Here is a 27763-nt window from a genome sequence, read left to right as displayed (position 1 = left end):
ATGAACACATCAAAACTAGCCACCCACCTCCCACATTCACAGAGGACATTAATCATACTCACTCAATTTAAAGAGATTTCTAGAAGGAGACACCCCCACCATTTCTAGTAATGCCTCAGTTGTATCTACAACATCCATTTCCTCCCAAGCTCCTTGGCACGGAACTCTTCCGCTTCTAGAAGTCATGATATCTGTAACTGAAACCCATTCCCTCTTAATCAGTTCACAGGGAAGATAAAATACTAGAAAGGCAGTTATAAATTGTTTCCTATCCTCTTCTCAGAGCAGAATAAACCCAGTTCATTTTTATCTTTTGTTTTCTAGTGACTTATCTCATTACATCCCTTTTAAAATACAAATTCCATGGAGCGAAGGACATATATCCCATGTCTAATCCAATTCCAGGCACATGACAGAGCCTCCAATGTCAGATGGAGGACTGTATCCTATTCTTGTATCCTCATCAAATCCTCCACCTTAGTATTGACTTGTACAGTCCAGAGTTCCTTGTTCAACAGATATTCACTAAGCAGTGATCCCAATTATTGCCTAATTTATAGTCTGTCCAAAAAAGGAGAAATGTCATGCTTCCTAACGTTCAACATGTTCCTTCCTTAAGAGAAGATGAAAATATTTCAAAGTAAATTTCAATTAGAATATTTTTGATTACTAACTACTAAATTTAATACCACAAAATCTGTTCACTTTATGAGCAAGTTTAATTACACATAACACATTTTATGTTCCTAAACTAATAAAGTGATCTTAGTCACTTAATAACTGCCATTAAAATAGAAGTATTTGTATTCATTTCAATTTGTTTCTCCAAATTCCTAGGATTTACTTTGGAGAAAGCTGAAGGTAAGAAACTTCAGAATTTCAGGAAATGTTATTTCTGAACTCAGGACTAAGATAATCCATATCTCAGAGTAGACATTTTTAGATCTTACATTCTTATTTTTTTTTTGGATGGATATTTTACAGGATCAAATCTCAAAGTCAGCTAAAGTCAACGTACTCCCCACTTTTCACACCACGACTACTCATTTGTGATCAGGCGAGTCACAACCACAGGAAGGTAAGTCAGCCAGGACTATGTCCTTTTGCAAACCTCCAGCAGCCCCATTATATTTTGCAAACCTCTGACAGCCCCATTATATTTAAGGTTTGTGTAAATGGTTTTGTGATGCTGATTACTTTCCCACGTGTCTTCATTTAAGCTATTTTGATTTCAGAAGACATTTTCTTTCACTCTTCTAGATACATGAACTAAAATGGTGTTACATGTGTTCTGCAGTGAATTTAATGCTATCCCCTATGTATTGTATCTGACTTTCCCTAATTCTGGAAAAGCAGGCTTCCTAGCCACTTTTTCTATTTCTCCTCTTCTTTTATCCCCCATTGCTCAAAAAAGATCCCAGACAGGCCATCTTATCTGCCCTTGTATCTTTCAAACTTTCCCACTTAACTTTAAAGTGGGGGGGAAAAAAAAAAACCTCTCTTCTTCTTCCACAGTGAATATTCCATAATGAACATTTCTGGAGATGTGAATCTCAGGTCTGAATCTAATACAAAGGTCATCAATGTGACCACTGATTTCACTGCTGCATTGATGAGCTTTAACCAGGATGAGGAATCAAACTCACTGCGGTGGTATTTAAGAGACTGGTTCCTTAGGAAACTGTCCCTTGCCAGAGAATCTCATATTTACCCCTTTCCCCCCAACCCCCTAGACATAAGTGGCTTCCTCTTAAGACATTTGGTTCTCAGAGTCCTTCAGAAGTACAGTTAATGTCAGGAAGGACAAGGTCTGCCTCACACCTGCCTTCGGGGGTCACATTCCTAGGTCACACTAACCAGAGCTGCCCTCACAGCTGAGAAGCAGCAGGCTGTGAGGTGCCTCCTTCCTTCCTGGCTCAGGGCCACAGGGCGCATGCAAAGCCCCACCTGACGCAGGAAAGCAAAGAGAGCCTGGAAGACAAGATATCTATCATCCTTGTCTTGCTCTGCCTTTTCTGAGAAGGGCGGAGGAAAAGAAGGAAGGACAGAGCAGATCAGAAAGAGGTGCAAAAGAACAGAAGTGGGAAGACCTGTTGTATGGCTAGCGTGAGTTCCAGGGCCAGGTAATGAGCGCCTAACCACCTGATGTGTACACATGCAAAGGAAGGTAGAGTATGCAAGAAGTATCTCAGAAGTCAATGCAGGGACCTGGATGGGGAGAAGGGTAAAGAACCTTACAGCTTTCAGAACACTTTCAAAGGGGGCAACTGTCAGGATGATGCAGTGTGGACCAGAATCTGAGCAAGTCCGGACACTGGCCGGTGGACCCAAGGCCTACCTCCTGCCTTGCGTTGACAAAGGCAGGTGCGCTAATGGAAATGGTTATTAGGCATTTGAATTGCGGCTCATATGACCAAGGCCCTGAATTTTCAGTTTATTTGCCTTTGGTTAACTTAGATAGCCACATGTGGCTAGTGGTCACTGTGGCCAGTGTAGATCAAGAACTCAAAATAAAAACAGATGGGGGCCAGATCACATCTTCCAAATCTGTCAGAAAAAAAAATGTCATGGAATCATAGTTCTCAACTGTGAGGAAGCAGACTCTTAACAGTCTAGCATCTGTTCAAGCTCATTCTCAGCACCAAACCCTTCTTTGGTCATTACCACATTTACACATCAATGTGCCTTCAAATCATCTCAGTTTTGAAGGCCCTCGGAGACCCTAGCCCGACCATTCATCCATGTGGGGTCCTTCCCCATGTGGGATCCTTCCCCTGCAAACTTCATGTAATCCTTTTAAGCGCCCAGCAGCTGTACGATTCAACATCAGGAGAAGTCCATCCTCAGGCCCAAGGATACCATTCTAAAGGGTAATCAGGGATGCTCAAAATAATAAATTTTGCACCATGCTTTACCTCGTATGTAGTTTCTTCTTGTGCATTATCTCAATGAGGCCTAACAATAACCTTACAACTCAAGTATGGAGTCAACCTATTTATTTTACAGAGGGTAAGTGACTTAGCCAAGGCAACATGGCTTGTATATAGTAACCACACACTCTAACTTGGCCTATCTTCCATGGAATGACAAAAGACAACTGTGAGAAGGAAAAGTCAAGGTTGGCAAGGGGGAAGGCACAGAAGGATGATCAGAGCAGAGCACGGAGTTACACAGATTAACAAGTAACCTGAGAAATCAATCTTTTTCAATCTCCCTCATTTAAACATAAACACATTCAGTTCCAAAGAGTTAAGCACCTCAGTCTAGGTCCGATTAAAGGCAGACTTTGCTCTCAAATAGTGGTTCTCAAAGTGCGATCCCCAGACCAGCAGGGCCAGCCAGCATCATTTGAAAACTTGTTAGAAATGCAAATTCTCAGGCCCCTCTAAAAGCTAACTGAAACAAAACTTGGGGGGATGGGGCTCGCAGTCTTTGTTAAAACATCTCAGGCCCCTCTAAAAGCTAACTGAAACAAAACCTGGGGGGATGGGGCTCGCAGTCTTTGTTAAAACATGGTAAATCACCCTTTTGGTGATTCCAATGCCCACCCACATTTGAGAACCACTGCTCTGGAGCAGTACATCTAAGGTCCATTCTACTTCCTCTGGGAAACAAACAATGTGGTCATCAAGGCAAAGGAAAGGGAGCTGCCGGCTGTGAAGTGTGGGACACATCCTGGTGACATCAGACCTGACTTACTGTACCTGAGGTCACAAGCACTGCCCAGTCTGAACTAGATCTGAGAGCACACTGACCTCCTGCCACCTCCTGTGGCTGGGGCAGAGAGGAAACTGTTCTTTATTCAGAAAATCTTGGTTGATAGGTGAGAAAAAGGTGTACTTCATAGCCAGTGCTAGCTTGTGAATGGAGCCTCCTAATTTCTCACCTCATCAATACTATTTGGTAAACGAAAACAGTGTTCCCAACTGTGAAAAGCGAAGTTTCTAGAAGTAAGAACTGGGATTCCAGTTTCTCAGAGAGAGGACATACGTGAGACTACACATAACATTCTAAAACCATTGGTCTCTCTGTATAATACTAATACTAATAATACTATTACTACTAATAATAATGGGAGTAGGTATTCACTGAGTGCTTTCAATGAGTCCAGCACTGCATATATGCACTGCTCCTTTTCACCCTCATGCAACTCCAAGAGGTAAGAACTATTACTGTCTCCATCTCATCCGTGAGGCTTCAGCACGTCAGGTTCCCTGAGGCCAGGAAGCAAAACAGGTCTACAGAATATCACCTCCTTTTTCACTTTAACACCCGTTCTTATTTTAAAGCTATCTAATGTGGTTCAGACTCTTTATGTTATTGACTTTCAAGGACTGCAGTCTTAATATTTTCTTAAGCTATTATGCCATGTCCCCTTCAAAAAAAGCCCTCAACCACACTCAGTTTATCCCAAGTCTTTCAGCACATGCTTAAGAATCAGGATAACCCAGGGGATCCCTGGGTGGCTCAGCGGTTTGGCGCCTGCCTTTGGCCCAGGGTGCGGTCCCGGAGTCCCGGGATCAAGTCCCGTGTCGGGCTCCTGACATGGAGCCTGCTTCTCCCTCTACCTGTGTCTCTGCCTCTCTCTCTCTCTCTCTGTGTGTGTGTGTGTCTATCATAAATAAATAAATAAATCTTTAAAAAAAAAAAAAAAAAGAATCAGGATAACCCACATCGAAGATGGCAATACAGATATCCAAAAACTGGATCAAAGGCAAGAATTGATTTTTCTTCCCACCATGCGTGGGCAACATGCCCAGGGAAGCCTTGACTCCCTTCATCAAAGCAAGCCCTCTCCGCTCAGTGCTCCCACAGTGCATCATGTTTGTCTCTTTTACCATACTTAACACAGAAATGCCCACACAATGACCGCACTGAGAGGTGAGCTCTCAAGGATGGGAACATGCCTGATTCAACTATGTGCTGCTTCTAGAGCACTAAATATATAATACACACCTAAGAGATGGTTTTTAAGATCAGAAGCCAGACATACAAATTCTTAAAAGAGGATTAAAGTGAACTACAATTTGCACATAAAATGTGAAACTATGGGGCGCCTTGGGTGGCTCAGCTGATTGAGTGTCCAACTCTTGGTTTCAGGTCAGGTGGTGATCTCAGGGTCATGAGATGGAGCTCCACATCGGGCTCCTCAATCAGCACAGATTCTGCTTAAGTTTCCCTCTCCTTCTGCCCCTCCCAGCCACACTCACTCTAAAAGAAAGAAATCATTTTTTTTTTTTTAATGTAAAACTATGAAACTTTTAAAAGGAAACCCAGGAGAAAATCTTTGGGATATAGGCCCAGGCAAAGCATTCTTAGATATGACACCAAAAGAACAATCCATAAAATGGAAAAAAAAAATCAATAAACTGGACTTCATCAAAATTAAGAACGTTTTAATTTTGCAAAAGATTAAAAGATCTGGTTAAAAAGCAGAAAAAGATCTGGTTAAAAAGATAAAAAGGCAAACTACATACTGGAAGAAAATATATGCAAGCCATATATCTGACAAAGGACTCATTGAGAGTATGTGAAGAATTCTCAAAGCTCAATAGTAAACAAAACAAAACAAACAAAACAAAAAAAACCACCCCAGTCCAATTGGAATATGAGCAGGACATGAGCAGACATTTCACCAGAGAAGACATACAGATGGCAAACATATGAAAAGATGCTCAACATGATTAGACATTAGGGCATGCAAATTAAAACAAGGCTAAGACTAGAACAATTGTTGGGACAGCTAAAATAATAAACAAATGCAGGTGAGGATGCAGAGAAAAGTCAGCTCTCTCATACATGGCTGGTGGGAATGTAAAATCGTACAGCCACTCCCGAACACAGTTTGGCAATGTCTTAAAAAACAAAACATACACCTACCATCCAAAATCCAGAAATCCCACTCCTGGGCATTTACCCCAGAGAAATGAAAACATGTCTGTACAAAACCCCGTGCACAAAGGTTCACAGCAACTTTAATTCTAAGAGCTCAAAACTGGAAACAGCCCAAATATTCTTCAGTAGGTGAATGGTTAAACAAGCTGTGGTATATCCATACCAGGGAATACTACTCAGTAATTTAAAAAAACCCAGACTATTGATACTATAATACTGGGTGGATCTCAAGGGAATCATGCTGAGTGAAAAAGCTAATCTCAAAAGGTCACATACCACTGATTTGATTTCTGTAACATTCTCAAAATGATAGAGAGGGAGTGGGGATTAGTGCTTCCTAGGGGTAACTGCAGCTGGGTGCAGGAGAGGTGAGTAGCTTGACTATGACCGGGTGCACAAGGGACATCCTTGAGCTAATGGAATAGTTCTGTATCTTGACTTTGATAGTGGTTACTAGAATCTTCAAGAGTGGAAAAAATTGCAAAGAAGTATATATACACAAACACAAGTGAGCATGTAAAACCAGTGAAATCTGACTATGCTCTATGGACTGCACCGATGTCAATTTCCTGGTTCTACTGTACTTTGGTTATGTAAGATGTTACCAATGGGGGAAAATGGGTGAAGAGTACACACGACCTCTCTACTATTTTTGCAATTTTCCATAAAGCTATATAATCATTTCAAAATAAAAAGTTTTTTTTAAAAAGTGAACTATAGGCATTTTGCTTAAAAGCAAAACAAAATGAACAAAGCAGAGGCATATATGGCTGCACTTCTGGTCAGTAAGACCCCAAACACAGATTTAAAGGCACAGAGTAGGCCTATGTGACTTCATTTTTATTTTAAAAACGTGAAATCCAATTCTCCAGAGTCTGAACAGGGATACATTTCCTAACATCTTCGAGCTACTTTCCCATCCCCCTCGTAAAAATGGAAAAAGAAAAAAAAAAAAAAAAAAAAAGCCTGATGTCTGAGTCCCTTTGGGAATCCAGGAGTCCTATCCTAAGTGCCTGGAATGAATAAACCCTGTTTCACAAGAACAGAGGCCAAGGGCCTCACAATTTAAGAGAATCGGCGTGGTGCCAACGCACAAGCCCAGGCGTGGCTTCCCTCAGCAAAAGTAGTGTACTGACCTACCCACAATGGCCAAGATTTAAATTTTGCCTTTCTTCCAAAACAAAACAAAGTCAAACCAACAAAATAAAAATTTTTTAAAAATTGCTAAGCAAACAAACAAAAACCTCAACAACCTCAGACAATTTCCAACAAACCTTATAATCAAATATGTCCTCTTAGCTGACCTCCAACTTACCCCTGGCTTTTCAAGTATTCCACTGCCTAGTGAATTCTGGGATAGGAGAGCCAACCAAAATTAATGAAAAAAATAGAAGAAGAAAAATTATTCAAAACACTAGAGGATTTCCTGACCAGAGCAGCTTCCATATGCATTTGAAACGCAGATTAGCTTCATGGGGGTGGGATGCTACTTTGGGAGAATTTTGCAGATCAGAACTACCAACAGGTCTTACAAAGTTACTGCCTTTTATTTTAATGGCCTGGAAAATCTTTACAATTTTTTCAGTTTTCACTAGCAATCCCTTGTTTCGGAAGTCATTCATTATTTTTTTTTTTTTAAAGAGCCTCACGTTATACAGTGCTTTATCATTTTCAAAGTGGTTTCACAAATGACTATGAAGAAAACCAACACGGGTACCTAGGGGCTGCACCTTTCCACGCAACGCTCACCAGCTGGGCTGCTTCCTAATTTCAATTAGTTGGGCCATCTTTCCTCCAGGCCCTGGGTCTGCTCTTCTCCACCGGGGTAGACATCAACAAAACAAAACAAACCCCACAGAAGTCTCCAGGCTCACTGGCCAAGGGCAGATGCTCTCATGTCTAAACAGCAGAATGCCTTCCCATAAAATTACTCACATTTCTGCATTCATGTGCTTTTCTTAAGGACAGCACTTTTAAATCTCATTTAAACTGAAAGTCCTCCATTAGCTTCCATGAAAAGATGTATTTTTAAATGCTTTGATCTCCACATGCCCTTCAGTGCATTAGTATTCTTCACCCTCCACCATTCACACAGAACCTAAAAGACCAAGACTTCTGTGAATTTTAAAAAGAAGAGGGAGGGTGGATTTTAAGTGCCGGCACCTTTTCTCCCTCCCACCCACTTGCAGAGTTTACCAGGGTTCCCTTATCAATCTCGAAAAATGTATGTCACAAAAGTCAACCTGTACCTATCCAAAAACCACACATCCTCCCCATCAGGGAGACTAGAGGCATCTCTAAAACTTCTACTTTACATCTTCCTCCTTTTCATTCTGGCCAAAGCAGTGGTTTCCAACCCTTTACTCCTCTGCAAAACAGTTCAAAGTGTATTCAAGTATTGTTCCCACACAATTCCCATAAAGAATGTTCATACGAGCTGCACTATAATCCTCAGAACACCGTCCTGGGAGATAAATTTCAAATTGGTCTAGATTCTTCAAGAACTTGCAATCTAGAGAGCCCACCAATCCTTGTCCTGGGTCTGACACCAACAGAGAGCTACTGGGGTCCGGGAGCAGTGGGGGTCCAGCAGCGGTGGGCAGCCAGGGGAAATGTCAAATCCGTTTGGCAGGGACCCACAGGCCCTGCAGAGAGCCATAATTGTTCAACATTTCAAGCCTTGGCTTTCCACTTCCCGAAAAGGAAGGAAGTTTTTTGGTATAGTAGCTATTAATATCCCTCTATTCTGGTTTGACTCGCTTGTGGCAAGTACCGTTGCTGTCTGGGGCAGTCCAAAGCATCTTCAGGCGTTGTAAGTGGCTCTCGGGACCCCCTAAGTACGCTACCACCGAGGGCTTCGAGGGCTTCGTAAACAGTACAAGCACTCGAGTCCCCTAAGGTGCTTGGAAGAAGGAAATGGGCAACCATGTCCCCACGTTACCACCGCCGAGCTGCTGGGGGACCCCGTGGACCAAGTGCTCTCGGTCCCACCTGCGAAGCCTTAGGAGGCCGCAGGACCGGGGCGCCCCTCTACCCTCTGCCCGAGCCCCCGCCCAGGGGGGGATCCACAGAGTAGCCGGGCATTCCCCAGGGCACTGCCATTCGAAGACAGTAAAGCAACACCCAGGCCAAAATAGCAAAACCCTCCAACAAAAATGGGCAGGGAAAGTCTCCCGGGCGCCCCAGTGGAGCAGGGCGGGGCGCGGCGCGGGGCCCGCGGGTGGGAGCCGGGACCTGAGCCCGGGCTCCGGAGGGTGGCACTCGGGGACGCGCCGGGAGCGCGGGCAGGGGGCAGAGGCCCGCGGGTGGGAGCCGGGACCTGAGCCCGGGCTCCGGAGGGTGACACTCGGGGACGCGCCGGGAGCGCGGGCAGGGGGCAGAGGCCCGCGGGTGGGAGCCGGGACCTGAGCCCGGGCTCCGGAGGGTGGCACTCGGGGACGCGCCGGGAGCGCGGGCAGGGGGCAGAGGCCCGCGGGTGGGAGCGCGCGGCGCCGGCGGTTCCAAGGGTCCCGGCCCCTGCCCCCGCGCAGGGCCCCCGGCTCCGCTGGGCTGCCGCCCGCCGACGTGCCAACCTCCCTCCCGCCGCAAATGTCACATTCCAAGAAAAACCAGTTCCACTCGGAAAGTTTAATATCCCCCCCGAAACCAGTGTCTTTATGTAAAGGCAGCGCTGCCATCAAGGGAGAGCAGATGAAGTCTAACTCCCCGGTGTCTGTCCCAGAAACTTGTCTGCAGAGAACAAAGGCGCAGCAGCTACCGCGATCCGAGCCCCGGGTCTGGAGCGCGACCCCCCGGCCAGCGCCCCCACCCCCGCCCCCGCCCCGCCCCCGCCGGAGCCGAGGCGCCCCCGCGGGCAGGAAGGGTCCGGCCGGGGCGCCGCATCCCGTCGGGCGGGCCCGGGCGCGCGCCTTTGTCTCGCCGGAGGGCACAGCCCCCGGCCCCGCTTCCGCCGCCTCCCCCGCAGCCGGGAGACCCGCGCGGGCGCGCCCGCAGAGCCGGCCGTAGGGCAGCGCCCCTCGGGGAGGCCGGCCCCGCGTCGGGCGCGCGCACCCCAGGGCCCCGCTCGGGGGCGCCGCGCAGCTTCCCGGGCGCGGACGGTGCGGGGCGGCACCCGGGGGCTGCGAGGCGGCGCGGAAACAGGCTCCGGCTTTTTTTTTTTTTTTTAACCCCATCTGGGTAAAGAAGAGCAAGACCGCGGTGGCTGACGCTCCGGCCGCCGGCGCCGAATCGGCTGCCCGAGTCGCTGGGCCCCGAGGAGGAGCCCCGCGCCCGAGCGGCCAGGGGTGGAGGAGCGGCGCTCGGAGGCACCCACCCTCCCCGCGCGCGGAGCACCCGGAGCACGCGGGGCACCCGAGGTACCCGGAGCACGCGGAGCACCCGGAGCACGAGGAGCACGCGGAGCACCCGGGGCACCCGGAGCACCCAGAGCACCCGCGGCACGCGGAGCACCCGGGGCACCCGGGGCACCCGGGGCAGGGACCGGTTACCTTTCACCGCAGACTCCCAAGTTCCCCGGCGCAACTTTGCCCTCCGCATGAGGAGACCATGGCTCGTTCAGGGGCGCTGCTGGGGCAGGCGGCCGCCGGGCAGCGCGCAGGGCATGGCGCGGGGCGGCGCGGGGAACGGCGCCCGACAGTCAGCCGCGTTCACACAGGAAGGGGAGAAGCGCCCGGGCTTCACCTCCAGCCCGAGCCGCCGGCCGCCGCTGGGTCCTAGAGCGTCCCGCGCGCTCCCCGCCCCGCGCGCCCCCGCCCCGCGCCCCCGGGCCGCCGGGGAGGGTCGCGGGCCGGAGCCTGTAACCCTACACCCCACCCCGCCCCGGCGCCCGGCCGCTGGGCCCTAGAGCCCGCCCGCAGCCGCTGCCGCCCCTCCCGCCCCTCCCGCCCCTCCCGGGCCGGGCCGTCGCCGGCTGACGTGTCTCCGGAGCCTCCCGGAGCCTCCCGGAGGGGGCAGCGGGGCCGGTTAGTCCCTGCCTCGGCTTAGTTAACGTCAGACTCAACACTTCTCCCTCCTTCGACTTGCTCTTCCTTCCCACCGGTTTCCCGGTCTGCCCGCAAAATCCAGGTTAGGTTATATTCCGGATTTTTTTTTTCTTCAGTGGAATTTCCAGGTGAAAAGTGGCCGCGCTTCTGTGCACCCTCCAGGCCCCGGTGCGTCTATGACACACGGGGCGGGCGCCTGGCTGCTGACAGCAGGAGGGTCAAAACAGACCGTACCGCCTTGGGTACTAAACGTGTCCGCAAAACTGGATACCCTGTGGTCACAACCCACAGGCTGTTATCTGCCCCGGTGGAAGCACAGAAAGGGACTCTGGAAAAATGTTGCCGATTCCGCTGGCCCTATTAAGAAGCACTACTCACCCATCCTGGTTCGCTCAACGACCCTGGGCAGGCCCCTGGAGCCTCGGTCCGGGGACCTGGAACCTCCCAGCCACGACGTTTCTCCCCTCGCTTTCCGAGACCTGCTCTGCCACGCCAGGTTGAGAGGCCCAGGAATAGAACAGTTGCTGCCAAAGAGACCTCCACAGGAGGGTCGGTGCATACCACACTTATTTGTGCTCCTCGCCTCTCTTTCCCTTCTCACCAGACCAGGATTTCTTTTGGGATTCCTGCCTGGACTGTGGTAATTACCCAATTAGTCTGCCAGCAGTTGTACCCTTCCAGTCACTTCTGGTGGATTGTGCATCCTGATTCCAGTCTATTCTGATTCCTCTGATGGCTCAGTAACCTCTGCTCCCAAGATAAAACCCAAATGCAGTAATTTAACAATCATTTACCGAATACCTACTCCATTTCACGTCAGCTACCCCAGTACTTGATAGCACATAAAAGAAACAAAGGAAACAGCAGCTAACCAGCCTTTCTAGGATTCATTTAATTAGTTCATATAACTTGTCAACCCAGACAAGTTATGCAACCAGAAAATAGGAAACCACTAGAGATGCCTGAAAAATATGGAATAAAGGACTGACTACAGGCAGGAGAAAGGGGAGCCTTGAATGGTGGTGGGGCTCAGATGCAGGTAGCATTTGTAGGAAATTAGAGTGGGAAAGAAGTAACGGATTAAAAAAAAAGGAGAGAAATAAGGAAGGAAGCTAACATTTATTAATTGCCCCCACTAGATAACACACTATATCCTAGGAGGCAGCACAATTTAATTGTTACAAGCATCCACTGGAACAAAACAGGTAGGAGTTGAGTGACCACTCACCCACTCACTCACTGTATGACCCTGGGCAAGTTACCCGACTTTTCTAAACTTCAGTTTCATTTGCAAGGTGATGGAAATAGCCATCCCACAGTGATGGTTGAAGGATGGAATGAAGTCACAAATAAAATACTTAGCACCCATGCTTATAAATGCTGAACGCATACTTGCTATTATTATTTCAATCAACCTTTCAATACCCCTGTGAGGTAGGGAGCCAGTGTGGGAAACTGTCTCAGGAAGCAATGACATGTGAGGTTGGGGCCAAGGCAATGGGAAAGGAAGAACGAGCTACCATGCAGATACCAAATCTTCGAAGATACCACATACAGTGAAGGTATCAAGTCTTTGAGGCAAGATTTTGCTTTTTCCAGTGACTAGAGAGGAGGAAGAACAAGGTAATCAAGTTATGCCACCTTTTGACTCTGGATCATAGGAAGAATGGACCAACCATTCCTGGAAGCATGGGTCATTGGACCAATGCTGGGAGAAGCCAAGTGAAGAGGGGGAACTGGTTTGAGAAAGTTGTTGAAAGACTTTACTGCCCTCTGGGCAAGAGGAAAGAAGGAACAAGAACCGGGGTGAGAAGTGGAGAATAGAGGTGTAGGGAAAGGTAGAAATGAAGCTATGAAGATCGGTTTACTTGGAGAATGCTCAGGACCAAAACCACCACAACAAAAACAAGAACAAACAATAGGGAAAGGAGGAGGAAAAAGAGGGAAAGTTGGAGAAATAGAAGAGTGTGAAAGTTTAAAGGCTGGAAGCCTGAGGAAGTTTTGAGACAGTCCATCCAGCAAGGGCTACGGATTCCTAAACTTGCCATGAAGTGGTAGGTCCTGATTATGGGCTCCAGCAGGTGGACCTAGTCTGAGCTCTGCAAATTGGATACTAAGTAACAATACCAGGGTCAAATACATGGTGGCTAATTTTTCCCCTCCATGTGCCTTAATTTCCTCAACTATTAATAATCACCACATCAAATATAGAAAAATGAATCATCTTCCACATCAAATATATCTGGAAAAAAATATATATCTGAACCTACGATCCAGGAACCAGGGCCTGAGAAAAAGACTTTGCATTTGACTAGCAGCAGGTCATCAATAACATTTTACAGTATATTTGGTTGCAGATTCCAACTGTAGTTGGGGCCAAACAGAAACAAGGTATGTCAACAACAGGGGCACGTAGGTGGCTCAGTCAGTTAAGCGTCTACCTTTGGTTCAGGTCTCAATCCGGGGGTCCTGAGATGGAGCCCCACATCATCAGGCTCCCCCCTCAATGGGGAATCTACTTGTCCTCTCCCTCTGCCCCTCCCCCCTGCTCATGCTCTCTCTCTCTCTCTCTCTCTCTCTTTCTTAAATGAATAAATAAATAAAATCTTTAAAAAACTTTTTGAAAATGGTTACAACGAAACCTGAACACTGCTTTCCTAACAATTAGGTAGTTCGCCATCAGCATCTGTGGTTTTTTTAGATCTAGATACTCACTCAAAAGGTCAGCATTCTTTCTAAAGTGACCCAGTTGTCTTTTACTCACTCCTAGGAAAGTTATAAAGGTGAGGATTTCCCCCGCACTTAGGGAAAACTCAGAGTCTTTAACCCCAAAGAGGACATGTACTAGGGTGTTCCAGACCAGGTGACAGAGGCATCTGTCAGGTAGAGGAGGATGAACGTGCTCTTAGGGTCAGTTTTGACTTCAAGTCCTGGGTCCATCTACTTCCAGCTATGAATAGCATCACATGAACCTCAGCCTCCTCCTCTGTAAAATGGGAATAATTACACTTACCTCACTGGTTTATTGTGAGGACTAAATTAGGTAATACATATCAAGCACTAGACACACAATAGAAATTCAGTAAAAGCAACCCTTCTCTACTCCTCCAAGGATCTAAAATACCAAGGAATTGAAATTCTCTATTAAAATGCAAACCTCCTTTCGCCTCACTCTTCTCTGCACCCTCCAAACACACCTCGTTAAGTCCTTATCAACTACTATATATTGACTAGGATGGGCCCTAAGAATGGGCCTGAAAACACACAGGGCAAAAAGAGAGTGATCATGACCACAGAAGGGAAAGTTACCACACAGCATCACCCAAAATAGATCCTGCTACATTTGGGAGTTCCCAATCAATGCCTGTTGAGTAAACAAATGAACATTGAATGTAGCCAGGCTGTCCTTATCAAGATGCTTGTTTTGCTTCCAGAACATGTCAGGAGATTTTTTTGAAGCCCAAGTTCTGCAGTGCTTCCCAAAGTGTGATTTATAAACCAGAAATGTATAGAGTTAAGCTTCTAATGTCCCCACTCCCAAATTCTACAGAAGGGGGACATCCTAGATTCCATTCTGACTCCCGGCATGCTGAAGCTTGAGGGTCATGAGCTAAGGTCCCCGAATGGCTCCTTGGGGCCATGGTGCTCTTGTGATTCCCTTTCGGAAGCATTCACTATATCAGAGCTTAGTATGATAAAGGTAAAGGAGGAGGGATGACATATTAGAAGTTAAAAATAAAGCACTACAGGAGCATAATGGAGTAATTGATTCTGTCTAGCAGGCCAAGAGCAGGTTCCAAGAAATCCAAGTGCTCAGAGGAGGAGGGTACTACCAGAGAAGACATGGGCACAGGAAAGGAAAGCACACACCGTCATGCTTCTCAGAATTTTCCTTTGAGTTCCTTCTTCTTTTCAGAAACATAAATGGTCACACCCACAGCAGAGCTGATCATTGCCATATCATTGCCAAGCAAGACAATTTCTCCCAAGCTTTTCTTTCAGTTCTCCGTTTTGCCATGACGATAGTTGTCAATTTTTCCCCTGCTTGTTTCCAAATACAAAATCATGTTCTCAAATAAGTTTTCTCACATGGCACATATTTCCTTTGGAGATTCTGACACATGCCCTGCCCCCATCTTGCAAGCTGCTGACAGGAGCAAAACTCAGGGAATCCTGGGAGGGCCTCAAAATAGATGGGGAAGGGGAGGAATATTGTGTGCAGAGAGGGAGGAGCTAGGGAGGGCTCCATCTTCTAACTAAGAATGGAAGAGTGAAAAACAGAGAGCAAATGGAAATACACAAGGTGAGGCACCCCTGAAGTTCTAGAAATACCAGGTGCCTTAGAGATGAGGAAACTGCTTCTAGGAAGAACTCAATGTTACATAACAGAATAGGGCATTTGGAAACTCTGCTCCATTTGAATATTATGCAAGGATTCTGTTGATTACAGAAAAATTTCCCAACATATATGAAGTACCTACTAAGGGCCAGGCTCGGTGCTACCGTCCTACCCCGGCGTTAGGCTCATCTGGTAAGTTACAGATCTGAGGCCTGTCTGTCTGGATGTTTTTAGCTTCGCCATCCATAGCGACACACCGTTTTCTTCTTGCCAGTGGCTTTCTCCTGTGAGTGGGTTACCTAGTGTTTGCTCAACACCTAATTTGATCTATAGAAAACCAACAAGCAGAGGGTAGACACGATCATGTCCAGGGAAAATGCACACATGCCCAAATACTAAGGAGGGAGAGTAGAGACAGTGACCCCGAACAAGACTGAGATCAGATCCTGACTCAGTAGCTAGGAACTACTGGCAAGTAGCAGGCAAGCAGCAGGTATTTAATAAATAATGATCATTTTAATTATTAATTGCTACTCTTAATACAGAAGTTTTGGGAATATTGAAAGCTCATACTTTTCGGTTGATTGGTTTTCTCAAGGTTTCTTAGTAGCAGCATTACTGACATTTTGGCCCAAGTCAGTCTCTGTCGTGAGGAGTGTCCTGGGCATTGGAGGGTGTTTTTAGCAGCATCCAGCACATGCCAGGAGCAACCTCACCCCAAGCATGGCAACTAATAATGTCTCCATACAGTGCCAAATGTCTCCTATGGGGTAAAATTGTGCCCAGCTGAGAATCACTGAGTTAGCGGAGTAATTAATGTTGCCCATTTACAGGGTCCGAAGCTTCTGACCACATTGATCATTCTGTTGAGTTGTTGGGTGAATCCAATCCAGACTAACAGGAGACCACCTCAGTTTTGTTCATCCTACATTATATCAATCATGATGTGGTTATTTCTTGCTTTTCCTCTTTCCATGAACAAAAAGCTAATTATATTTTTTCTATTTTTAATTATGATATAGACACGTTTGGGTTTTTTACCCCCAAAGCTGGAATCATACTGAGTTTCTGAAACAATAGCAACATAAAATCACTATTAAAAACAAGGATTGTCACAGTAACCGAAGATAACTCAGGTCAAAACGTTCATACTTAAGTCCTGTAACTGCCATTCTGGAAAGGATGCTTGGTCATTTAATTCCAAAAATATGACCTTTCTGTTCTTAGCTAGAAACAACAGTGAGAAGGATAGTCCCTCCACAACCTGTATGGCAGTTCTGGTTCTTTCTAGAATATGCACTAAAGATGACATGTCTTCTACTTTAAATGCCCAAGACAGAGAAGTGGGGAACCTCTCACTCTTCCTAATGGCTCCAGCCACTCCGAGTGGTTCAATTCAGGAGAAAAAAAAAAAATGTTACAGCATAAGGTCAGAGTGGCGGGGAAGAGTTAAAATTCACATCTTAACTGATCCATTTTATGCTGTAAAATAATTTACTGAAAGCACATTCATTCGTTCATTCCTTCTAAACATGTAATTGATTACAGTAATAAGCCACACACACTCTGCTAGGTGCGTGAATGCCGTCATGTAGGCTGTCTTACATGTATATAGATCAATCTACAATGACACCTTGGTCTCTGTGTGATGAGGAACAGGGGCAGGGCGCAGGAACAGGCACTAAGGAGGGAGAAGGTGGCTGGAAAGGGAAGGCATCTCCAAGATGGTGCAGAAGAGGGGGAGAGCGTTCCGGCTCGGGCAAACAGTGTGTGCAAAGACTCTGAAGCAGAGAAGAGCTCAACAAGAGGGAAGACCTTCAGGAGATGAAGGGAGGAGAGAGCCTGCAGGGATAGGCCCTGGAAGAGTTCCACAGGAATGTTCCCCCTCTCCTCTACCCAGCGCCTGCGAACGGTTCCTTTCCACTCAGCCTTTGTGACTTAAGGCATATACAAGATGAGTTGCAAGTTAAGTGGGAGAGAGATAAGGAACGTCAGCAAATGAATAACTTGGGATAAACAATAACAAGAGGATCAAATGGAAACCACCTGCCGGTGAATTCCACAGTCTGTGTGTTTGCTCGAAGTATCTACACTCAAGATGTAGCCTCTCCGGAGGCTTCGACTGAGTCCTACTGAAAACGGGGAAGGACCCAGGCTCCTCAGTACCAGTAGGGCAGTCGTTCTGAAACCTCACCTTTATCGCAGTCACCTGAAGAGCCTGTTAAACAGCTGTCTGGGGAGTACTCTTCCCCCCAGATTTTCTGATTCAGTAGGTCAGGATGGGGCCCAAGAATTGCATTTCTAACAAGTTCCCAGATGACAGTGATGCTTCTGGTCTGTGGACCACACTTTGAGAACCACTGGTGTAGTACTTGGGGACCTCCATGTTTCTATGAACTCTGAATCCCAGCCTAAGAGGGAACAGGCCTCTGCCTGTTGTAGAAGAAGGATGAAGACCCAGCTTTCTGTCTTGAACTAGCATGCACCAAGTAGTGTCTCTCCTGTGGCAGGTGGTTTGGTACCTTGTCTCATTTCATGGATATGTCACATCGTGCTATTATCCATGTTTTATATGTGAGTGAAAGAGACTGGGAGGGATTATGTGAGTTTCCAGAGATCACATGATACATGGTTGACTCAGAGTCAGGATTTGAGCCTGTTGTCAGAGTAGAGCTCTTGTTCTTAACCACTGCACTGTGTTGCTTCCCAAGCCAGCAGTTCTTCCTCCCAGGTCTCCTAGACAGGAGGGATGCCTCTCCATCCTCCAGGCTGCAGCATCACCCCACTGGAAGCTCCCTGGGACCTGATCCTCAGGGCACGCAGTGATGAATCTAGACAGTCTGGACCTGAACTTAGTAACATACTAAGTTCTTCCCTTTCCTTATGGGAGGGAGCAGGATCCATGGAGCCCCCCGCCCAAAAGCACCATGCTAGATAACTAATGTTCCAGAGGTAGTTTCAAATCTGTGGCACTCAATACTAAGTTAAGTATTCTAAGATAGAGGCTAAGGAGTCAGATGGGCCTGGGAGCGACTTGCCCTCTGCCACTTATCAGTTACACCACTGGTTAAGTTACCCGACTTAATTAAAATTCAGTTTTTCTTCTTTCACTAAGTAGCAATTATGGTAGCATCCACCTCAAAGTGCTGTGAGAAGTGCATGAGTCAGTTGCATGTGAATTGTAAAGCTCTCAGCACTGTGCTTAGCAAGCAGCACACACTTCATAATTATTAGCTATTATTACTAACCTGTTATCCATTTTCTTTCAAAATCTGGTCATTGTAAGAAGAGATTTAATTACTGTTGTGCTAGACACAGTTACTTTTTGTTTACATTTCTAGAGTTTGGGCATATTTCATTGGTAGATCCAGGAAATGTGAATGATGGGCATTGTGATTTGAGTACCTCCTCTCCCCAACTAGGAAAAAAAAAAACATTTCCAGATACCCTTAGAGACAAAACAGGAAAAATATAGGTTAGATTAGATATTTCAGGTAAATTTAAAATAATAAGTAACCATAGCAAAGAGAATTGATTAACGGAGTAATAGTAACTTGGATGGGAGGTTGGGATCAAGGGTCTAATGATACACTGTGCCAAGTATTGGTCAATCTGTATGTGAGGCCACTGCTCAGTTTTCAATGCCAGGTTAGAGTGAAACCATCTTCCCCTGGAGAGCACTCAGCAGATGCTGAGCAGGATGGAATGGAGAAAGCAGAGGCATTAAGAAAGGTACATTGTGTGGAGAAGATGAAGATACAATTTGATTGCAATCTTCAAATATTTTGGTAGCTTTCTGAAAGGAAGAACAGACTTATTCTCCATTTGTCATATAACACTCTAGAGCATTGTTTTTCAAACAGTAGTTGGCAACTCATTAGTAGAAATTAGTTGAACAGGCTAAGCAGCATTTTAAAGAAGTAAAACAGAACATAATGGAAACTACCAGAAACAGCCAATCTAATAAGGATAATTACTATCCCATACAACTTCTGTCTCAGTTGTATGTATATCAAAATTTGTATGGTGTGAGTCTCAGTGTAAAGTGTATCCTGATGCTGGGTCACAGGGAGACAAATGTTGAAAGCTCTATAAGACAAAACAGGGACAACTGGGTGCAAGAAAGAGAAAGTCAGGTTTTAGTTCCTTGCAAAGAATCTGTTGTAATGATGATCACTGCATAGCAATACCAGGTTTCCTCAGGCAGCGGGACCCCCGCCCCCCCCACATGCATCACTGCTCTGGTGGTGATCTAGCACAGACAGAGTGACCATACATTACAGGAGGAGGGCACTGAGTGTTCACTCCTAGGAGGACACTAGGATGTTCTGACTCTCCAAAAGAGAACAGACCTGAGCTTCTGTCACAAGCGAGAATGTAGAAAACCAAAACCTTAATATCCAGATTCCAGAAGTCACGTGGCCTATCCAGGAAGGGTTGCTCTGTGTTTATATGTTATACAAACAGAGCATGCATCAAATCCCTGAAGTTGTTTAGGACTTCTACAGTAGGAAGGATTAATTTCCAACATCCTTTTCTAATTGAGGTTATACAATAACTCAAACACTAGCAATCAGGTCTCATTGATAGAAGCACCTAAATGGAGTCCTATGAGGATTGAACACCTGATGATAGGAACCGAGCTGTGTTTTATCATGCCCCCTAATAGAGCAAGCTAAAATTCAATGCAAAGAACAGAATCCTACTTCCACACCTAGGGCTGCCAGAAAAAACACGTGACATGAGTTGCATTTGAATTTCAGAAAAGCAACAAAATTTGTTTTTACATGGTATGTCTCAAATTTTGAAGAGGACATGCATATACTTTAAGAAAAATTATTTGCTGTTCATCTAAAATTAAATTTAACTGGCTATCCTATAGTTTTGTTTGCTAATGCTGACAAATACCTGCCTACGCTGGGTTATGTCCCTATATAACCTGACTTAGAGGATTCCTAGTCTCTCATTAGTAAACAGTGTGGAATGTCAGTGCCAAGGAGCTGATAGTCCTAAAAAGCAACAATGATGCTAATAATGGAAAAAGGAGTGAAATTCTAAAGAACGTGTTGTTAGAGCTTTGTCCCACTGAACCCACTGTGCAGAATATAAGGATCTTTTGAGAACAGGACAGACTCCATGAGGTATCAGGCCTTGCCTGGCATTTAAGGAAGGAGTTAATGGGGTTACATTCTACATTTGTAGAATTTCCATGCCAAACCCCAGACGTATGGGGGTCGGGGGGGGGGGGGGGGGGAGCGTGGGGGGGGGGCAGATTCAGCTTCACTCACCTGCTCTCCATTATTCAGCACTCAGTTCCTCCATCCCTAGAGGAGGAGCTATGACTGCCACCAGCTATTCTGAGACAGATATGATGCTATTCATGCCCAGTACCCTTGCTCTTGCAGGTCACGCTGGGAAGAACGGATCTCCTCCAGGAAGCCTGCCTGACCTCCCCTCGACCTCCATGATTGAATCAGGTTCCTCTTCTCTGGGATCCAGGGCCCTCCTTGCTACTTCCCTGATTGTGCTTTCCCACAATAATACTTACAAACACACACGGAATGCCAATTATGAGCTAAGCACTTTGCATATGTTATCCTATTTAATCCCTCCCAATTACCCTATGAAGTAGGTATTTGCATTCCCATATCACAGCTGAGTAAACTGAGGCCTACAGAATTTAGATAACCCTCCCCAGTCAGTAAGTACCCATCAGCTTGGAGGAGCCAGAGCTCCACCTTGTAAATTTTCTGTTAATTGGTCTTTCTCTCTGACTTAGGTCATTGTTTCTTTGAAGAAAGGATTGTCTTTTCACCCTCATGCCCCCAAGCTTAGCCTGCGGTGTATGGCAAGTCCTCTGGCAAGTGTTGTAAATAGGTCAGCCCATTTTTTTATAGTCAGATAGACCTGGTTGCAAGTCACAGTTCTGCCAAGAATCTGCCACTGAGGATCAGGAGTTTGTGTTCTCATAACTTACTCCAGAACTGAGGATGGTGGCTTAAAAACCCTAGCAGTGAAGAACAGAGCTGGGCTCAAGCCCAGGCTCTGCTACCTACCAGGTGTGGCTTGGCAGGTTCTTTAACTTGTCCAAGATTTAGTTCCCCATCTGTAAAATGAGGGAAATAATAGTACCTGCCTCATAGGATTGTTTCAAGACGACTGACATAAATTTCTTAGCAAGATACTCAATACGTGGAAAGCACTCGATGAGTATCAGCTCTTTTTATAACAGTGCATTTAAAACTCCCATTTCAACTGGAGTAAACACATTTTGGTTAACTACTGGCATATGTATTGCATGTTTGGAACATATTTTTTATTCAAAAGATCAGAACTTGGAGAAAATAAACCCTATCACGTAAATAATTCAGGGGAAGTTTATTTTAAAAGAATTAATCAAAGGAGAATTTGGTCTTTTTTAGTATGTACACAACACTGAAAGAGTTCCCAGAAAAGGAAAGAAATATCCATGAGAAGGTCACACTGGGCGTGTGCAATCAAGGTTGCCATGTTCAGTTGTATAGGCTGTTCACTGTTCAGAGTGCCAGGCCGAGGGAATGAATGAGGTAGAGGTGGGGGGCTGAAATCTAGCTTGTACTTTACCCTCTAAACTGGGAACCCTTCTGCTCTTCATCAACTTGGAGGGGATGATTTTTTTTTCTAATTTGTTCAAATGCACTGTTTCAGCTTGTGGTGGCTCTAGCTTTTGTGGTTGATTCTTTTACCCTTTTCTCTCCTTTCAGTGTCACCATATGAGCAGAATAGGAGAGGAGAAATGGGATGGAGTTCAGAGAAGGAAGACATATCTGAAAGTGACAAGGAAAGTCGGGGGGCAGGCACGGAGGAGGCAGCAAAAATGTTTAACATTTACTAAATGCTGGCCATTTGTCAGGCAGTGTACTGAGCCCTTTAGATGTGCTAACTCTTTTGATCCTACAGGACAAGGGGAGCCACTGGAGGTGAGGGCAGCAGGTGGTCACATGAGGCTAACCCACATGAGGGTCCCACAGGACAGAAAACCTCCTGTTATACTCTAGTCCACAGCAAATGTTCAGAATCTGGAATTCCTCGTTTGAGTTTGGGGGGGGGGGATGGTTTTAGAAGCCAAAAAGAAAATATTTTGTGTTAAGGAGATAGTCTTAAGTTCTCTGGCTGGACAACCACAAAAGCTACAATAATGGACTTCTTTTTTGGTTAACGGCCAGTGAATAGCAAACCTCTGGGTGACAGAAACACCAATGCCCTGGCAGGTTACACATCCCAGTGGTAGACCTTCCTCATCTAGTTCCTCTTCAGTCCCAAACTTTCTGTAGGGTTCATTTCAGACCAGATTCTGCACCCACAAGTCCCTTCTCTATTCTCTTAAAAACCCAAAGTTTCCATAAAATATTTACTATTAAACAGTGACCTGAAAGCATATGTGGTGCTCATGCCCACTGTTCCCAGCAGTGTTTAAAAAAAAAAAAAAAAACCACCAAACCTCTGAGTTTGAAAATAAATCTTGCTACCAGGTGGTCAGTAATCTTGCCAAGTGTGGATTTGGGGGTACAAAGGCCACGGGGAGAGGCGAATTAAGCAGAGATAAATATATACACATATTTGACATTAAAATAACCACACATGTGTGCCATGATGATGAATGTCCATAACTAGTGAGCCGGTAATGAGTGTTTCAGCAGGCAGCACACAAAGCCACCCCTGAACATCTGTTTCCCCCATTTTGCCAAAGAGTGTTCTTTTTTTATCCTTTTTTATAATTTGACCTGTTCCATTTTCTGGCAGAGGGCCCTAGGAAGGCAAGCACTGCTTTTTCTGTCCTTATTCCAACTTCAGATGGGAAAAGAAAGGAGGGAAAGAGGGCAGGAAGGGGGAGGAGACAGACATGGAGAAACAGAGGCATAGATGAGGCCCTGGAGGGAGACAGAGAGCAAGAGGCAGTGGGGAAGGGGGAGGGGGGAGGAAGAGAGTACAAGAGGTACCAAACCATTTTAATGTGCAAAACTGATGTGAGAAAAGCACAAACAGAAAGGACACATTCCAGAATGATCCAGGAAGAACGGGACCCAGAAACCATAATCACAGCACTCCTGAATAGGTCGAGCTGGTCACTAACACCTTCTAGATTCCAGTAGTGTGTAAAATTGATGAAATATTATTTTTTTAAAGATTTTATTTATTTATTCATGACAGACACACAGAGAGGGAAAGAGAGGCAGAGACACAGGCAGAGGGAGAAGCAGGCTCCATGCAGGGAGCCCGATGCGGGACTCAATCCTGGGTTTCCAGGATCCGGCCCTGGGCTGAAGGCGGCACTAAACCACTGAGCCACCCAGGCTGCCCTGATGAAATATTATTGTTTATAGGTAGCCACACCGTGTTTAACATTCAGGAATAACCAACACAGGCCTATATATTCCTAGTAAAAACATCTCTCTGGAAGCAGAATGCCCTTCCCATTTTCCTGTGTGTCTGTGTGCATGTGTGCGTGTGTGTGTGTGTGTGTGTGTTATCCCATTATTCCATATCTGCTTCCTCACTCTTCTGGTTAGCCAAGGTAAATAACCACTTATCCCCCAGAATTTATTATCATTTCCCTTTCCTGCTCCCTCCTGTCTCCCAACCAGAATGCCCTGAAATAAAGCTTCATCTCTTGCACAGTAGCATTTCACAAACAAACATCAGGAGCCTGGCAATGAATTTTATACGTGAGCCTGAGTCCACTTGTCCTCAGTTAGGTTCTCAGGTTCCTCCCCAAGCTCCTACTGCCCTGCCCCAAATCACTTGCTGCAAAGGTTTAGTTTCCTTTAGGAATAGCAGGAGTGCCATCAGGGGAACCATAGGAGGTTTCCTGACACAGGGACTCTAGGCTATAAGAGCGGGACGTGAATGAAGGAAGAAGCTAGGAGAAATTTTTCTGATTGTTGCTTCAGATGCCATTATGGGAAATTCCTCTGAAGCATAGTGATGGTTGTTTGTCGGCCTAAAGACAAACAAAAATGTGTGTGTGTATATATATATATATATATATCTTGAGCACCTATCATCCCTGCATTTATTTGGCAAATATGTACAGCCATAGACTCTACTGTGCTAGTTCCTTTTACGTGATTTATCACATTCAACTTGCAACCAAATCGCCCTGGGGGGGAGGGCAACTTGTACAGTCTCCTCCCCAGGAAACAGTTTGGCTCTGAAGCCAGAGATTATACTTTTAATCTAAGGTTTGCCTCTAACTAGCTGTGTGACTTGGGGAAGATAATTCAGCCAGTGTGAGCCGCTGTTTCCTCCTCCATAATGTGACACTAATTCCTTCCGCTCCCTGGCGTTGTTCTGAGGATGAAATGAGCTGATCTCCCCAGCCAGATCAATCGTGGAAGAATCTGAGCTGCCCAATGCAGGCAACTACCCCACTGGGGAATGCTTCTGTGGCTGTTCTGTGAGAGCCAGGAGGCCGGCCCACACCCTGAGGCAGGGCGAGGTTTCCTGTAAAAGAATTGAATGTCCCTGCTGTCAGTCATCCTGAGAGAAAGCTACAGGGGAGTGAACACTCCCTCCCTCTCAGAAGCTGTGTCTGGGGTTGGGGTGAGAGGAAGGCAGGACAGACAGGCTTCCAAGGGTGGAGAGATCTGGGGTGGATGGCAGGCTGGGTGACTTGGCCCTGGCTGTTTGGGAGGCCAGCCAGCGAGGGGCAGATCACCAACCTGATCCCAGACCCTCGGTGGGTCTGGGCTTGTGTGGTAATGAGAAGGCCTCAGGCCCACTCTGAGGCTGGAAGAGGACAAAGTACAGTGGTATCCTCGTCCTTGCAGCCAGTAGACGGTAGGACGTAGGACGGTAGGACGGGGGAAACCAGCCCAGCTCCCAAGTGAATGCCACGCCTCCAGGTTCTGGTGTGAGCAGGGGCATTGCCAGCAATGGCTGGCATCGTGTGGCCACCAGTTTCTGAGGAATAGAGGACATGGAGCAGTTAACAGGGTGTCCACTGGCCTCAGTGAGGTATGTCTGAATTCCCACTCCCCTGACAAAAGGCTAGAGCAGCCAAAACTGATGGTGGGTGCAAATAAGTACTCCTGAGAATTCCTGGACATAAAATTGGAGGGCAGCCTTAGAGAAAGACTCGATCTGTTATTAATATGAGCCAGCGAATCCTCAGAAGTCAATATATTTGAGGGCATCCATGTGGGTGACATGCTTCAAACTCCAAGTGGAAAGCTGGGGTAGACAGATGGTTTCTATATGTAAAGTGCCCAGTAAAGAATAGGTGAATAATAAGCCCATCATCTTTCTCCTTATTTGTCTTCATATAGTGGAAAGGAAGAAACTTTGGTTGCAGGATACACTTGTCTTGGAACAGATTTGTTTGCAACTCTTGAGCATTGCTGTATCCTCCTAACGTGGCAGGCGGAGGGCAGATGAGCAACGATATTATTTAATTCATTCTGAAGGTTTTGACCATGCTTGAAGGTATCAGAACGCTTGCTTAGGGACATGAAATGAGTAAACGTTTCACAATGGTCTCTACATTTGAGCATTAGTCCGACAATGGATTCATTTCTCATTCCCATGGTCTGAGGCCAGTACTATTACCATCCCCATCCTGTCGGCCAGGACCCTAGCAGGAAATGGACGGTGTGCCCAGACTGTGCCTGAAGAGAGTCTAATGAAGGCACTGCTGACCAGAGTGTGCCAAGCAGGCTTAAGGGGAAACAAGCAGTGAAGGAGCCCCCTAGGGACAGCCATAGTGGGGAGCTGCTGCCAACCTAGGTCAGGAGAGGAGATTCCAGAATCCAGCAAGATCTGAATCCAGCTGTAAGAGAAGGTGACTGGAGGAGCTGTGGCCTAGGACAGCACAGCCTGCCAGGCAGGGAAAAAGCACCCTGACATCTCTCTTTCCACTGCCTCCCCTCACTCTGCCCCCATATCCTACCAGTTCCTCTCACTAGCCCAATCCCACTGGAAGCCAGATGACACATTCCAAAAGGTATGTTTTCCAGGGCACAGAGGAGAATGGCAAGGAGTGAGTGGGCCTAACAGAGCGTCAGAAAACAGCTGACACATGGTTTTAGAGATTAGGAAATGGAAATCTAAATTAAGTAATTTGTGCAAGGTCAGGAAGCAAGGAAAAGGTAGAATAAAATTAAAGCCCACACAGTACAACTCCAAGTCCATGTTCATAACCACTAAGACAGGCTTCCTTTAAAAGCTAATTATCCAGCACCTCTTTCCACCTGAATCCTTCCCAATCATTCTCCTGTTAACTCCACCTTACTCCCACCCAAATTTCCCAGTTCTCGTGGAGCTAGGTGTGGCCACCTGCCTAAGGTTCAGGCCAAAGGAATATAGTGAAATGATGCGCCCAGCTTTTGGGTTGTGCCCTCTGTTTTCCTTCTCTGTCTTTCCTGTGGACTGGAATGCGAATGTGATGGTGGGGGCTGAAGCAGCCACCCTAGACCGCATGGAAGCCACATTTCAGGACATCAGAGCACAATGAAGCCACCACAGCAGCACTGGACTGCTCATGCTCTAAGTGAAAGAGAAATTAATTTGTTTCTTGTTTAAGTCACTGTCATTTCAGCTTTCGTTTGAGCCACAAACCAGTATCCTAAATAATAACGGAGACTGAGCACTTCTGTGGCCAGGATGGGGCTCCGTCATTGTGGTCTGAGCAATAGGACTGGTAGAGACTGCTGGCAATCACCAATGTGGGTGTTCTGTCCCTCCTGGCACATTAGTAGACTATGTCTCCCACCCTCCTCCATCTAGGTGAGGCTCAGGACTAGTTCTCACCTCTGGAATATGAAAAATGAGTATGTGACTTCCAGATTGACACAACTCAACTCTAGACTATAGGACAAGCAAGTAACACTGCCTGGATTGTGCTAAGCCACTGACATTCAGGTTTGTTTGTTACAGCAGTTCGCCTATCCTGACTAATTTTATACGTAAAGAGCTGCTGCACTTTGATAGACATCAATACTATATCACCCAGTGCTGCAGACTCAACTTGTATCTAAAGAAGACAAGGGGGTAGGCTGGGAAGCATGTAAGTTATTATTTTAAAGAAGTTATGCAAATGTTATCATTTATTCTAATAAACCCCATACATCCTGCTTGAATGAGGAAGATCAGAAATGCATAAGCAAACTCCTTCTCACAGTATACCAGCCGGCCCTCAGTGGACTTACCCTGGTGGCTCGCAGGAATGCTACTTTCCAGAGCACTCCTTTTGGAACTCAGAGGGAAGTTCACTGGGTCTGAGCAGCAGCAACTGAGCTTACTGAGGTGTGCCAGAGGGTCAAGCAGCTCCAGAGGGCAACAGATTAGGAAGAGTGAAGGGAACATGGCCCCTGTCTGCTTTTGGATGGTGGGAGGGGACTATCCCCCATTCTTTCCAATGTTTAAATTTCCTAAAATAACTTTTATACTAAAAAAAAAATGTTTTTTTATAAAGATTTTATTTATCTTTTTTTTTATCTTTATTTATCTGAGAGGGAGAGAGAGACAAACAAGCAGGGGGGGGGATGGGCATGGGAAGAAGGAGACGCAC

General features: G+C 46.1%; 1 protein-coding gene across 11 annotated transcripts in view; it reads right to left on the bottom strand.

Annotated features, from left to right (window-relative positions):
- The window catches only part of AMOTL1 (angiomotin like 1), a 155661-nt gene that overhangs the window by 90479 nt on the left and 37419 nt on the right, over positions 1-27763 (bottom strand). Inside the window, exon 1 of one of the 11 annotated variants that reach the window (XM_025993252.2) lies at positions 10383-10656. The exons of 9 other annotated variants lie outside the window; for them this stretch is intronic. In XM_025993252.2, the coding sequence (XP_025849037.1) occupies positions 10383-10431 (49 nt within the window). In that variant the 5' untranslated portion in view covers positions 10432-10656. Of the gene's footprint in view, positions 1-10382; positions 10657-27763 lie in introns of those variants that run through there. One more of the 11 variants, XM_072726212.1, reaches the window with a different exon arrangement.

Source organism: Vulpes vulpes, chromosome 11 (genome assembly GCF_048418805.1).
Source record: "Vulpes vulpes isolate BD-2025 chromosome 11, VulVul3, whole genome shotgun sequence".
Classification (NCBI taxonomy): domain Eukaryota; kingdom Metazoa; phylum Chordata; class Mammalia; order Carnivora; family Canidae; genus Vulpes; species Vulpes vulpes.
This window is presented reverse-complemented; position numbering and strand designations above follow the sequence as displayed.